Here is a 15,642-nt window from a genome sequence, read left to right as displayed (position 1 = left end):
ACTTTTCTGTTTTCTGTTTAATTCTTGGTGAAAAAATATGAATAATTGCTGATACCAGTTTTAGTTTTAAATAGTCAAAAGTTTTTTGTTTGCAATTGTTGGAAATGGACTGGATTGTTTCTTTCATGTACATGTTGTTTGTAATTTGAAACAAGCGCATTTTCAATAATCAACGCTTGTTTAAGTTCAGACTAAAACAATAACCACCAAACAGTGCTGTGGCTCATTTACTGCCTGACATACCAGAAGTATTGGCATCCAAACTAGGTCAATTTAGATACAAAGCAGTTCAGTTTCTGATTATGTAACAGAGAAATTTCATGCTAAAGTGGGAGGGCCGAGTGATCTAAAGCGCTCTCCGTTACGGATCACTGCCATCTCACCTCTGTCTGCATAGGTTCGAGTCTCGGATTTGGCCAATGTGGGTATGTGAGAAAGCTTGCCAGTAGCTTCTCGAGGGTGGGTGGTTCTTTCCTGGGATTTTCCGGGTTCTTCCTCCACCATTAATACTGGCCGCCATGTATAGCCTATTGTGTGCTGAAAAATGGCATTAAACCCTACAACAACAACAACAATCATGCTGAAGTGGCATGCCTAAAGTATTTAAATGGTAAATGAGAAACAAGTTTTTAATGTCTCCTTTATACCTTACACATATTCAGGAACGTAACATGCCAACAGGATTTTAAAAAATTCAAATCCGCATACTAGAAATACATGTACAACCAATATTTGACACATAAAATAGCAACAATCCACCACTAACAGACCTCCTGAAGATGAAAAGACCATCCAATTTGATGTGTAACAATACTGTATCATATTGTAGGATGTGTATTGTGAATCATATCAATACACAGCAGAGGTGTATCATTTTACCCATAGCCACAAGCATGTGGTTTCGGCAAGTTCCAACCTTTCATTCTGACCTCCACCCCAAAATATCTATCAGATTATTTAAAACTTTGTGGAATATGACTAAGAGAGCTTATGTTACCATGTATATTTAAAACTAGTAGGATTGATATAGGAGTCTGGAACATTAAAGGGACAAAATATATTTAAATTATCATATTTGTGAAAATCATAATCCTAATTATTTCAAGGCTGAAGTAGTTTGTCAAGGTCAGTTGACTAGAACTCCTTGTAAGCAGGTTACTACTCTGTGCCATTACGGTGCGTGCAATTTTTGGCATATTCAACTTTTTCTCTGACCTTCTAACACCAACATAACTGTCCTGATATTTAACACAGGTGGAAATCACAGGTAACAAGAACTAAATGAATTTGTTTTACTGTTTTTAACCCCCACCCACCACAACAAACAAATAAGAAAAAAGAAAAAGAAAAAAAACAACCAAAAACTCTTAGTAGGGTTGACCGATGCTGGTGCCTGAACAGTACCTCGTTTCCCTGCAGTCACTGGTATAATCTTCTACCTGTAGGTCTAAATATATAGCAGAATGTACATGCTGATAAACCTCAAGGTTGCAACTTTGTTGTGGATGTAAGCTGTGCCCTGGAACAAGCATTTTGCTGTTAGGTAGGGGGCATCTCAAAGTGGAGAAGGTGTCAACAATGTTTAACAGGGAATATCGTTAGTAAGGGTAGAGAATGAAATTGTGAAAATTAACCTTGCAATTTATTGCAGATATATATCTTAAAACAAGTCCTTTGCATTCAGCCATCTCTCATTTTGGTATACCCTTTGAAAATTCTGGGGCAAAGTTTTGTTTCTTTACCCAGTTAACTTTGATTCCATGCAGAGAATAAATAGTACATGAAATATTACTTTACATAGAATTGTACAATATCTAACTGATCTCTTACAAATAAAAATGTTAGATGATCTAAGAGGGTGAGTGTTTTCAGAACATTAACATCATCAAAGCCATTACTAAATAGACTTTGAAATAATATAAATAAGCAAGCTTGCCAAGAGCCATGTTTTTTTTTACTTTAAAAACTAAATCACTGTCAGATATAGTTTTTATTATTCCATTTCAACACTGCAATGAACTTATAGAGATATTGAATAACAATCTTTCACATATTTGTTGATGCAGCTTTTGTTTTGATCAGCAAATAACAGAATTCACTAAATTTTCTTGTCATTTCAAAATTTTCTGGAGTTGATTCAATTGCTCATGGAAGTTTGGATTATTGTTAGAATTGAAAAGGCCTCCAGAAATTCAAATACTTGCATAATTAGGATTTTGAGTTGTTACAGTTGCCTAGATACCAGGTCTGATCAATACGCAATTACACTGGAGATCAGCTACAAACTGTGTGAGTCATTTTTATTTTTTATTCTTCTGCATTTTAGGCATTTGGAGGATGCTTCATTTTTTCTTCATGTGGCAACTGGCTTAGTTCTTAAGACTGATGAGCATGGATTTTTTTTTAAAGGCAATATTATCAGAGATGATTCATAACACAATTATCAAAGACAATTATGCACATTGCAAAGTGGAAAAGGAATGGTAACATACCATATTATACAAACACATAATAATTTTTAACCCTGTAATTTTGTAGTACACCATCAAACTATAAACATATTTATTGCTTGTCCTCTATTTTTTGGTACAGTAAACTTTGTTCTTACGAAACTTTGCAAAATGTATTCGTTCAAAATTTTTACAAAATTTCTTTCATTATTTTTACACCCAGAAATAGTTTACAAAATTGTATGGAAAATCACAGACATTACTGTATTTCAACTAGTAAGAAAGAGACTATAATTCATCAGCTGAGGGTCTGCATGGGCCCTCTACATACAATATCTCTTTTTGAGAAATATGCAATAATTCATTAATGGACATCTGTATTAAAATATTTCTTCGCTTCTGTGTATTTATTCGCTAAGGTCAGCAGTAGCTGATTCAGTGTAATGCAGTCCATCAAAACTGAGATGATTTTTATCCAAAACATTTGATAAAATGTCACACATGATGATAAATATAGGAAACAGAAATTGACCAAAAAAAAAACCACAAAAAAATATTAGAAATTGACAAAAAAACAAAAATTAGTATTAGAAATTGACAAATAAACAAAAAAATAATATTTTCTCGTCTTCTATGACAGATAATTACATATAATATCCCAGTGACATAAAATATTGTACAAGAGTGTGTCATTAGGCAGACAATGATGTACCAGCCTGGTGGCTGGAAATTAACAGTAGCATTGGTCACCAAAATATTTTTCCATGATTGTGTACTGCATTATAATGAGGGAGATCTATATTGTCCTATGCATCATTTGATTGTGTTATAGACCCCTGTGTACTGCATTATAATAAGGGAGAGCTATATTGTCGTATGCATCATTTCATTGTGTTATAGACCCCAGTGTACTGCATTATAATAAGGGAGAGCTATATTGTCCTATGCATCATTTGATTGTGTTATAGATCCCCGTGTACTGCATTATAATAAGTGAGAGCTATATTGTCGTATGCATCATTTGATTGTGTTATAGATCCCTGTGTACTGCATTATAATAAGGGAGAGCTATATTGTCGTATGCATCATTTGATTGTGTTATAGATCCCCGTGTACTGCATTATAATAAGGGAGAGCTATATTGTCATATGCATCATTTGATTGTGTTATAGATCCCCGTGTACTGCATTATAATAAGGGAGAGCTATATTGTCCTATGCATCATTTGATTGTGTTATAGATCCCCGTGTACTGCATTATAATAAGAGAGAGCTATATTGTTGTATGCATCATTTGATTGTGTTATAGATCCCCGTGTACTGCATTATAATAAGGGAGAGCTATATTGTCGTATGCATCATTTGATTGTGTTATAGACCCCCGTGTACTGCATTATAATAAGGGAGAGCTATATTGTCCTATGCATCATTTGATTGTGTTATAGACCCCCGTGTACTGCATTATAATAAGGGAGAGCTATATTGTCGTATGCATCATTTCATTGTGTTATAGACCCCAGTGTACTGCATTATAATAAGGGAGAGCTATATTGTCCTATGCATCATTTGATTGTGTTATAGATCCCCGTGTACTGCATTATAATAAGAGAGATCTATATTTGTCGTATGCATCATTTGATTGTGTTATAGATCCCCGTGTACTGCATTATAATAAGGGAGAGCTATATTGTCGTATGCATCATTTGATTGTGTTATAGACCCCCGTGTACTGCATTATAATAAGGGAGAGCTATATTGTCCTATGCATCATTTGATTGTGTTATAGACCCCCGTGTACTGCATTATAATAAGGGAGAGCTATATTGTCGTATGCATCATTTCATTGTGTTATAGACCCCAGTGTACTGCATTATAATAAGTGAGAGCTATATTGTCGTATGCATCATTTGATTGTGTTATAGACCCCAGTGTACTGCATTATAATAAGGGAGAGCTATATTGTCCTATGCATCATTTGATTGTGTTATAGACCCCAGTGTACTGCATTATAATAAGGGAGAGCTATATTGTCGTATGCATCATTTGATTGTGTTATAGACCCCCGTGTACTGCATTATAATAAGGGAGAGCTATATTGTCCTATGCATCATTTGATTGTGTTATAGACCCCCGTGTACTGCATTATAATAAGGGAGAGCTATATTGTCGTATGCATCATTTCATTGTGTTATAGACCCCAGTGTACTGCATTATAATAAGTGAGAGCTATATTGTCGTATGCATCATTTGATTGTGTTATAGACCCCAGTGTACTGCATTATAATAAGGGAGAGCTATATTGTCCTATGCATCATTTGATTGTGTTATAGACCCCCGTGTACTGCATTATAATAAGGGAGAGCTATATTGTCCTATGCATCATTTGATTGTGTTATAGACCCCCGTGTACTGCATTATAATAAGGGAGAGCTATATTGTCCTATGCATCATTTGATTGTGTTATAGACCCCCGTGTACTGCATTATAATAAGGGAGAGCTATATTGTCGTATGCATCATTTCATTGTGTTATAGACCCCAGTGTACTGCATTATAATAAGTGAGAGCTATATTGTCGTATGCATCATTTGATTGTGTTATAGACCCCAGTGTACTGCATTATAATAAGGGAGAGCTATATTGTCCTATGCATCATTTGATTGTGTTATAGACCCCAGTGTACTGCATTATAATAAGGGAGAGCTATATTGTCCTATGCATCATTTGATTGTGTTATAGACCCCCGTGTACTGCATTATAATAAGGGAGAGCTATATTGTCGTATGCATCATTTGATTGTGTTATAGATCCCCGTGTACTGCATTATAATAAGGGAGAGCTATATTGTCCTATGCATAATTTAACTCATTGTGAATCATGATGTGCATTGTGCCTCAGATTTCTACACATGATGAACAAGCTTAGACTTTGACAATTTATTCTGTAAAGGCTCAGACTCCATAAACATGTTGAAAGATTTAAGTCTTGCCTTTAGAAATTTAATTTATCAGTTGATATTGTGACTACCATGCTGTGTAAATTTGATAAATTAAAAATATGTGGGATTTATGAACAGCTTGGTTTGTTGGTTTTAAAGGTATTTGTAACAAATTATTGCTGGGGAAATGGAATCAAAGTGCCTTTCCCAAAGATACTCAGAGATGGCTGCCAGGATAGATGCTAAACCTGCAACTCTTGAATTAAAAATCCAGCATTTTACCAACTGAGCTACCAAAGCTCCCTGGAGCCCCAGGTGGCAGAGTGGTCTAAACTCTTGCCTTTATCAGTCACTTTCATTTCAGGTTTGTCAGCATGGGTGTGAGAATGCTTGCCAGTAGTTTCCTGTGGGTCAGTGGTTCATCCCCAGGGTTATACTGGCAACCATGTTAAGTCTGTAATGTGCTGAAAAATGGTGTTAAGCCCACAAAGAGAACCACAGCTCAAACTAAACATAACATTTGACATGTATACTTCAGATGTATTAATTTGCTAAAAGTTCATGTCTGAAATCATCATTGGCAGGGCATCACCATTTGAAATTCATCTTCAATTGGGTGACTTTCACAAAAGACACACATTCATTGATTTATAATGATGTTTCATTGCATACCATTCTCTATCAAAACCTTATGAAAAGGGCATTTAGGCCGAAATAAAGCCTGTCTGTATTTACCGTGCAAATTGGAACCTGTTTAATGTGGCAGAAGATCAAGGACTATGTTGTTTGCCATTGGATCCCTCTTGTATGCAACTATATACAGTATTCTAACTGGAATACATCTCAATGGCATTCTTGCATTATACATGCATTTTACAGTTGAGTACTGGGTATTTCAGGCTTTCAAATGGATGGCAATCATCCATGACTAGATAAAACGTTTAGAATGTTATACACCTTTTCAGGTTAACACTAGCCCTGAAGACAAAATAAAGTAAATTTGTTTACTCTTGTAAAGCAGTTGAGGACAGATAGGTATTGCCTTGTTCAATCCCAAACAGGTCATGGCTCAAGTGACACTCAGCTGTACAGAATCTGAAAATGTGGTAACAGTTACCTCACAATGATAGTACCATAGCTTCCTAGTAGGAATGAATGCTTTTGTTTACAAGCAAAACATTATATTCATTGCTGGTATTTTTTGTGCTTATATGCAATTTTTAAAAAAAAATGATAATTGTAGATCTTGGCACATCTCAATGTATATGAATGCATTTTTCATCTCTTTTCTTTTTAATATCCACGACATAATTTGAAAAAAAAACATTTGGTGTATGTAATCTGATTTATAACAAAACTAAACATTTTGTCATTTATGGGTATGCCTAATACGCTTTTTTATGGTTGAGTCCTCATTAGTGGAAGTTAAACACAGGAGTCACTTCGAAGATGGCAATGGCAGTAGCAGAACCATTCTTGTCAGTACATTATGATTTTGGTTCCAGTTTTTAATTTGCATATATTTCCAAAAACCTTTGATAGATTTTCAACATTTTTGGTTTGAATCATTATGACAATAAGACAATTTATTCTATGACATGCTTGGTTGCCCCTTTAATTTTGGAGTCAAGGTTCCTGCCATGAAAATTTACATTAAGGTTTGGGCTGAAGTATATTTGTTTGCGATTCTTAAGACCTTTGATAGATTTTGTTCATATATTGCATGAATTATTTAGCAAAGGCGATGGACTAGTTTCACAATACTGAAAATAATGCTCTCGGGTTGACTTGAAATACCACAACAACATGCTCACTGCTGGGAGATTTACAAACAATCCAGAATATCAGAACGTGAGAAGCATATTGTTTATAGCCTAGAGGATTTACCTTGTTGAACACTTATAATAAATCTTTAGTCTGAACAATAATAGTGTCGGCATACAAATGGCCATCTAGTATTGCACACCTATGTCCTAATTTGCAGGAAAAGGGACACCTTGCAGTTAAAAAAAATAGGTGTAATTGTGATGTTGATATCCAACATTTCACAATCTGCTATAGCTCTCTAAACATGCTGAATGGACTGGAGAGTTTTAAAAAATATATCAGAAATGAATTTAGTAGACAAAACTAAAAAATTGATGAACGGAACAAATACTGAAATAAAATTTCTTTTGACATTTTTTGTTGCAAGGCATGTAAATGAGATTAAAGTTTCAAGGAAAATGTACCTTATTTTTGTATGTGAAAAGTGATGGTCTCCAAGAACATGCCCCCCCCCAAAAAAAAAACCAATAGTTATTGTAATTAAAATACCAAAACTTAAGAATAATGTTATTTTAAATAAAATACCAAAACTTAAGAATGTTATTTTAATTAAAATACCAAAATGATAGAATAATGTTATTGTAATTAAAATATAAAAACTATAGAATAATGTTTTAATTAAAATAACAAAACAATAGAATGCTATTTTAATTTAAATACAAAAACTGTAGAATAATGTTATTTTAATTAAAATACAAAAACTATTGAATAATGTTATTTTAATGAAAATAACAAACTAGAGAAAGTTATTTTAATTAAAATACCCAAAACTGTTGAATGTTATTTAAATTAAAATAGCAAGTTATATAATAATGTTATTTTAATTAAATTGCCAAAATATAGAATGTTATTTAATTTAAATACCATAATAAAAAGTAGTTATTTTAATTTAAATATCAAATTATAAAATAATGTTATTTTAATTAAAGTACCAAAAGCTATCGAATAATGTTATTTGAACTAAAATACCAAACTGTAGAATAAAGTTTATTTTTATTAAAATACCAGGCTATAAAATAATGTTATTTTAATAAAAATACTAAAAGTTTGGAATAATGTTATTTTAAATTAAAATTGTTTTGATAATTGTCCGACATAGATCCAGGATTCTGAAAATGTGTTTATGTAGATATTTGTAGGGTTTGAAACTAACATTATTCCGTTCATCAGAGACCAGTAAATTTCACTACAAACTAAAATCTCTACATTGGTATTAGACTAATGAGATGAAGGAAAATTTTATTTAAACATTAAGCTTGACATTAATGGGGGGGAGGGGAGCTGCTACATTCTGAATCTGCATCAATAGTGACAAGTATTATTAAAAGTTAGAAAGAACTTGCTTAAATTGATTTAGTGCAAAATAAGATAAAATGTAGTCTAAAACAAACTTTTAGCAAAAAAAAAATAAGATATTTTTTATTTGCTTGTCTGTGTGTTTTTTGTTTGTATTTTCTATATCCATTATGGAATAGGCTGATTATTTTTTATTATTATTCTTATTATTATAAACACTTATAATATGATTCAGTCTTTACCTCTGTATGGCCATATGACCATTTTTCATAATTCTGAGATAGCCTGTGACCTCTGTGAAATAGAACCACTCTTGTTTCTTCCTTATTCACTTTCAATTTCTACTTCAGGCAATATGTATGCCACCTGTTGAGCACATTTTGCAACTGATGAGCAGTGTCAACAAAGACAATTAAGTCATCTGCATACAACAGTAAAAATAGTTCTGAGGTTTATACCAATACTACCGTTTTCTTTAGCTAGAAAGGGCTTCAAATCATTCAAAAATAAAGAAAAGAGTAAAAGACATAAAACACATCATTGGCATGTGCCCAAAGGTCAATTAAACACATGATAAGATTGTTGGACTTAACACATGCTTTTACATTATTGTAAATTGCCTTAATGATTCTTAACATATTGACATTAATATTTTCACTATTTTTGATACAGTAAAAGTCTCCCTCTCGTATCTAAGGCTTTTTCATTGTCAATAAATATGGCATAGACTCTAACCCTACATTGTCTTAAATATTTATAAATTAATATACATAATATAAATACATTATCTGCTGCACAGTAACCTGGTGTAAATCCTGCTTGCTCTTTGCCCAGTAATTTGTTTTCGTAAACCCATTCATTTATCCTATTATTTAAAATTGATGTAAACACTTTGCTTAATACAGATAGTAGATGTCTCTGTGATTGGGGGGGGGAGTCATTTGCATCCCTAGTCTTCAGTATTGGTATGATGATAGACATTGACCAATATTTTGCATATTATCCAACATCAGATATCTTATCAAATAATGTTGTTAATATTGGTGCTATTATGTTGCCTGTACATATAAAGAAATAGCTGGATAAAGCATCTAAATCCCCAGCTTTGTTATATTTCAGCTTACTCAGTGTTAGGCGAACCTCCTCTTCAGTGAATGTTCTGTCTAAAGTCTCATAAATTAGAGTGTTTTCATTTTCTTGTATCAGGTAAACAAAACTTGAACAATTAAATAATTCTGAAAAATATTCATACCATGTTGCAGACGTCATATTGCCTTGTGTACTAGCACTTGGGTTCTTTACAAGGCACTAGAAAAGTTGTGTATATAAGGCTGTATTTTTGTTTTAATTCATATTGCTTAGGCTTGCTTCTTGTAAGAGATTTATACATATTTCTACAGAATTTATAAAGCTGAAGAGATTCACTTGTGCCTTTTAACGTGAACTGTCTTAGATATCTTAAGGCTTAGTATTTGGCTGTTTAATGGAATCTGTGTCAAACCAAGGCTGACATTTTTAAAAAAAATCTTGGATATGTCATAGCTAGGTTTTGCTTTCTATTGATTGTCTTCATTGTGCTTGCTGCATCAAAGTAAATATCAGTATTTGTTTTGACACAATGATTAAATGTGTTGATGTTTATACAGTTATATCATTTAAAATCTTATCCACATTTTAAGATAATAGATCTTTGAAATTTTGGATAAAAGATTGACCTTAGTCTTTGTTCCATATGTATTTATCTATTTTGTTAACCCCAGAGACACTTAAAGCCTTTCCTCCATTTTACCTAAGGGCGTATTTTACCCAATTGGCGTATGTGTTGATCCCAATCTGAAACTATCCTTGTAAGCACTGAGCGCTATGCATATATTGAAGCAGTCTTTCAAAATTTGGCAGATTACCCGTAAATGGATTGCTTCGTCTGTTTGATGCAAAGATAGCTGCTGTCCTTAACTATGGGACTGAGGTTTGGGGGCTTCATGATGCCAGTGATAATGTAAAAGCTCATTTGTCATTTTGCAGATATATTCTTAGTATGTCTAAGTCTACTCCAAATGCTTCATATATGATAAATTAGGGAGAATTAGTATGCGGTGTATTAAGATATAAACGTATTTTGAAATATTGACTAAGAATTCTAAAAATGCCCTAAGACAGATATCCTAAACAATGCTACAATTTACAGTTAAGATGGAAAGGGGGTGTGTGTAATTGCTGGGCTAACAATGTTAAAAAGCTTCTATTTACATTTGGATTTTGCAATGTTCAGTGTACTCAGGGTGTCAAAGATGAAAATACATTTCTTATATTGTTCAACCAGAGATGTGAAGTTATTTTTTGGCAAAATCTTTAGGATGAGATTTAGTCGATGGAGAGACTGTGTTTCGATAAGTCATTGGGAGTAGAATTCACATGTCAAAGATATCTATAATTTGTTAGGATATAGTGATTTTTGTTTTATAATCACTGTGCTTAGAGTGGGTTACTTGCCAATCAGAGGTAACATGGGACGATATGAAAGTATTTGGTATGAGGAAAGATTGTGTGATTTTTAACATTAATATAAAAAACAATTTCCATTTGATTACTGCTTGTCCACTTTATGGAGAAATACAGAGAAAATATTTACCCACCTTTGTATATAAAAATCCAACTTTTGACAAATTTAGAACTTTATATAAAATGATGCTTGTAAAATTCTGATGACTGATTAAGCAATGTTTACTTTAAAAGCCTTAAAGATTAGAGAAACCATTTTATTATTGACTCCTGCTACATAAGACTCTTGATCAATATCACGTAACTTGCTCCATGCAGGCTCTAGGGGTGGGTCTCTTTAAATGATTTTGTGTGATTGCTGTGTAATGTATACTTGTATCTCACCCAATTTGAAAATGCAAAAATGATTACTTTCTTTTCTGACAGTAGAACATCAGGAAGTCATGTCATGGCATGATAAATCTTGTTATGTTAAGGGAAACTATGGTAACTGAATTTGAACAAGATTTAAACATGCTACTAGAAAGGGAATTTGCTATTAAACTTGTCTACAGCTGAAATTTGTACATCTTTATGAGATATTCTGCATTTTAAACAGTGAAACTAATAGGAATAATCAGAGATCAGTTGAAAATATCAAAGGAAGTATTGAGTTTAATGACCTAAGTTAGGTAACAAAGCATTTTATTACAATTTAAATTTAATTGAATGTAGCTGAAGTTTCATTTTGAAGTTATTTGGCCTAATCTTCCTGAAACTGTATGTGAAGAACAGGTTATATTTACACAGCATTCCATTATATTGTATAATAATTAAAGTACCACTACAATGGCAGAAATCAAGTGTGTCCGTAAAGTAACTGGTTTTATGGGATACAAGCAGCTAAACAAATATACGAAAATGACTTTCTCCCTGAAGACTAATGAAAGTGTCTTTTTTCCCCCATGATTGCTTCAAGTGTATATCATTCTTATTGTTTGGAAGGGTTTGTGATGATCTGATCTCTTGTGTTGAAAATGACAATTGGTATGAGTAGTCAGGCAATCCGAGACAATATTTTCTTTATACTTCCTGGTTTGACACAATACAGTCAGTACTTTGGAAATTTAGAAAGAACACAAACATTGGTAATTCTGTCTGCAAATTTGGAAAATCTATCTCCTAATTAATTTTAGTAGCAAATTTTAGGAATTCAACTGGTGTAAATTTTTACAACAGATGGATTTGTAATCTATACATAATGCTGAATAAAAAGCATGATAAATTATATTGTTGAGATTTTTTTTCTCCATGACCAACTTTTAAATTTGGACCAATTTCCGCCACTAATAAATAAGAGACTAATGCATATCATAAAAATCGACACGTACATGTATTTTATTTATCACTGCGGTCATCTGCTGGTGTTAATGGTCATTTCATATATACTTTGGCCATCATTAAAAGCACCCAGTTATCCTAACTGGACATTCTGTCTTTGAAGTGTGCAGTAGAGTTAATTATTTTGTCCATGCCATCTCGTACATTGCATAGCATTGAATGTGTGGTCTGCAATGGCATGTTTTAATAGAAAAATGCTGTTGGTTGACTCTTTTTTTTTTCTTTCTTCAATGCCTTCACAGTAATGGCAGAACAAGTGTTCTGCTGCTGCTTATATGTTTATCTGTATGTCTGTCCTGAATTTGTATTATCATGATAGCACCAAGAATTATAAGGCTTTGAAAGTTGGGATATTTTGCCAGCTTTATCATGGTCATTAGTTGATAGCATAATTAGATGTTGAGCCTAGGCCATTGAAACATTTTTTCCCTTTTTTTAAATCCACTGTGCATGGAGTTCCTAGATTAAGCAAAGACCAGTTGAGATAGGAAAGTGATATTTATAAGTATGCATGTTTTTATGCATATGTAAATGGTCAAATTGATTTATATGCCATTATAGCAATTTGTCAAATTTTTAACAGCTTAGAATTTATGAAAATATTTTACAAACAAATCTGATTTTTTTGTAATAATAAATATTGTTTAGCAGTGGAGATTTTTGGTTGATCTGTGGTATTGATCTGTGGAATTTATCTCATATGTAAAGACCAAATACGTTGATAATTCACATTTGTCACTTTTCTTTTTGTAGTGTTTTCGTCCAGTGGTTGACAAAGTTGGTCTCAGCTCCTGCAAAAGAAAACCAGTGGAATTTTTAGTGGACCGTTTTCTGGGTCTTGTAGAAGAAAAAGAAATCCAGAATTTTCAGGTATGGAACTGTTACTCAGTTTTATCTTTTTGTAAAAAACGTTTTTTAATGCTATCATGATGGTAGCATGCATAGAAGATGATTAGGCCACTTCACAAAATGAATTATATTTTCCATCTGTCAGTCATTCTGTTCATCTATTCACACTTCATTTTAATTACCATTGCACTGTAACCCTTTCATATATTAGGATGCCATCTGATAGGCAGTTGCTTAAGGTTTTGTCTCATCATGTTCAAGTTTGAAAGGGTTATGACAAGATTTCCAACAAGCTTGCATCTCCACAGCAGTAAGCTATATAATCAGCATAGTTCATTAACCTTACAACATATTGGTGTGTACATTATTTTAGACCTAAATGTGCTTTTTATGGGTTTGGACTCGTCAACTCCGTTTTGCTGTTGTTGTGACATTGGTTTCTGTAGCATAACTATTTAAAATTATTGCATTAAAAAAATGTAAGATACACCTGGGGATTGATGAGAGGTTGAGTTTTGCTTCAAGTGTACCATATTGTCACTTAGAAGATACACGACCCCCAAATGCCTGTTTCCTAACTTTGCTTCCTCAGTATAACTTTGCTAAAGAACATTGAATTTCAACAAAAAAAGCACGTTTGAATTTCAACGAAAAAGCACGTTTGCATTTCAATGAAAAAAGCAGGTTTGCATTTCAATGAAAAAAGCACGTTTGCATTTCAACAAAAAAAGCACATTTGAATTTCAACGAAAGAAGCACGTTTACTTTGATGAGATGTTGAATGAGTTGGAATTACAGCATTCTGCATCATCAATCAGACGAATTATGGCTCCATATTCACCAAACTTTGGTTTTCCTAATAAAGTTTTCCCGTTTAAGGACCAACAAACAAATTGTAGAGAGCTAGACTATTTGTGGTTACCCATCACTGCTGGCTTATGTTAGCCCAACTATTCTGCTTAGTTGCTAAGATTTTGGTCATTATGGCTAATAGTGTTAATTTTATACACATGCCATAAGGTGGAATGTATTATGTTTCATTGTGACCTTTCCAGTGGCCTAGTGGCTACAGCATCTACCTTGGATATGGGAGGTCACAGGTTTGAACCCCAGCCAAGTCATACCAAAGACTTATAAAAGTGGTACACGGTACAAGTAGCTGCCTCACTTGGCACTCAGCACTAAGAGGTTAGTGTTACAACTGGTCGGCACGCAGTGCTAGACATCACAGTGAACTGTCACAATGCCGACATCATAGCGATATGGCAGAAATGTTTTTAGTCCAAATAAAGAAAACATTTTGCAATGTCTGTCCGTCTGTCATTCTGTTTCCAGTTATGTTTCTGCACAGCAGCTCTAGCTGGCCAACACTGTCAATTGCTAAACGTTATGGTTGGTTTGCACTTGAGTTAAGGAAGAATCTTTCAATTTTGGGCTTTAAGCTGAAAGGTCAAGTTCACTCAGACTGCAAGAAGAAAACTAGTTTTGGACAGAAAATAACATTCTCAACCATCTATAGGTACTTAACTTTGTGGATAACTTGCACTTGTGAGCAAGGAGTAACTGTTTCAATCTCAAGATCAAAATCACTATGACTGAAAGAAGAAAATGGTTTCTGCTAATTTGATATCTACATCCTTTACCAAATTTTGTAGATGGTTTGCACTTAGGGTAAGGAAGAACGCTATTGATTTTGGAATCAAAAGATAAAAGGTTGCTGAGACTGAAGCAAATGGTTTCTTCACAACATACCTCAGCCAAGCTTTGTGGATAATTTGCACATGAGGTAAAGAACAAGCTTGTTGCTTTTTTTGTCAAAGGTCATGGCCAGTGTGACAGAAAACAGGAGAATAGTTCTACTTCATAGAACTTGACCAACTTTTCAGGATGGCTTGCTGCTAGGGTAAAGGTCGAGTTCTGCTGATTGGGGATAAAAAGTTTTTGTCATTGTGACAGAAAGAAGAATGTTTTTTATGAAAGATTTTTCAGTTTTTATCCTGGCAGACTAGTACCCATTTATGAATGTATTACAGTACAGGTCAGTATCGATTGTAGTTGTAGCTATTCTAGATCTTGGAAGTTGCAGAGAATTTCCTCCATTCTTTGGAAAAATAGGAAGAAATTTCTAAATATAGGAGGGATCTGTTGAAGACTTAAATATTAAGTATTTGCACATTTGGATTTTTTAACGTAGAAATTCCAGTGAAGTTTACGGTCAAATAAATGTCCATTGATAGTATCATGTGCAATATCAGCATAACACTGCGTGTAAGCTGTAGAACGACTGCTGCCTGCATTGCTTATTTTGTGCTAAATTGCAGTTTGCTCGAGGCATTTTTTACTGGTCAAGGCCACTTTCATGCCAATTCAAGGATGGAAATCATTGAGCAAGCACCTATTTC

At 33.4% G+C, this 15,642-nt stretch overlaps 1 protein-coding gene across 1 annotated transcript in view; it reads left to right on the top strand.

Annotated features, from left to right (window-relative positions):
* Positions 1-15,642, top strand: part of LOC149794699 (uncharacterized) — a 265,989-nt gene that overhangs the window by 66,373 nt on the left and 183,974 nt on the right. The window contains exon 3 of the mRNA XM_089964317.1: positions 13,145-13,261. Coding sequence (XP_089820443.1) covers positions 13,145-13,261 — 117 coding nt within the window. The remainder of the gene's footprint in view (positions 1-13,144; positions 13,262-15,642) is intronic.

Source organism: Sinohyriopsis cumingii, chromosome 7 (assembly GCF_028554795.1).
Source record: "Sinohyriopsis cumingii isolate HCF-2022 chromosome 7, ASM2855479v2, whole genome shotgun sequence".
NCBI lineage: Eukaryota > Metazoa > Mollusca > Bivalvia > Unionida > Unionidae > Sinohyriopsis > Sinohyriopsis cumingii.
Note: the sequence above shows the minus strand (reverse complement) of the source record. Positions and strands in the feature narration are given on the sequence as shown.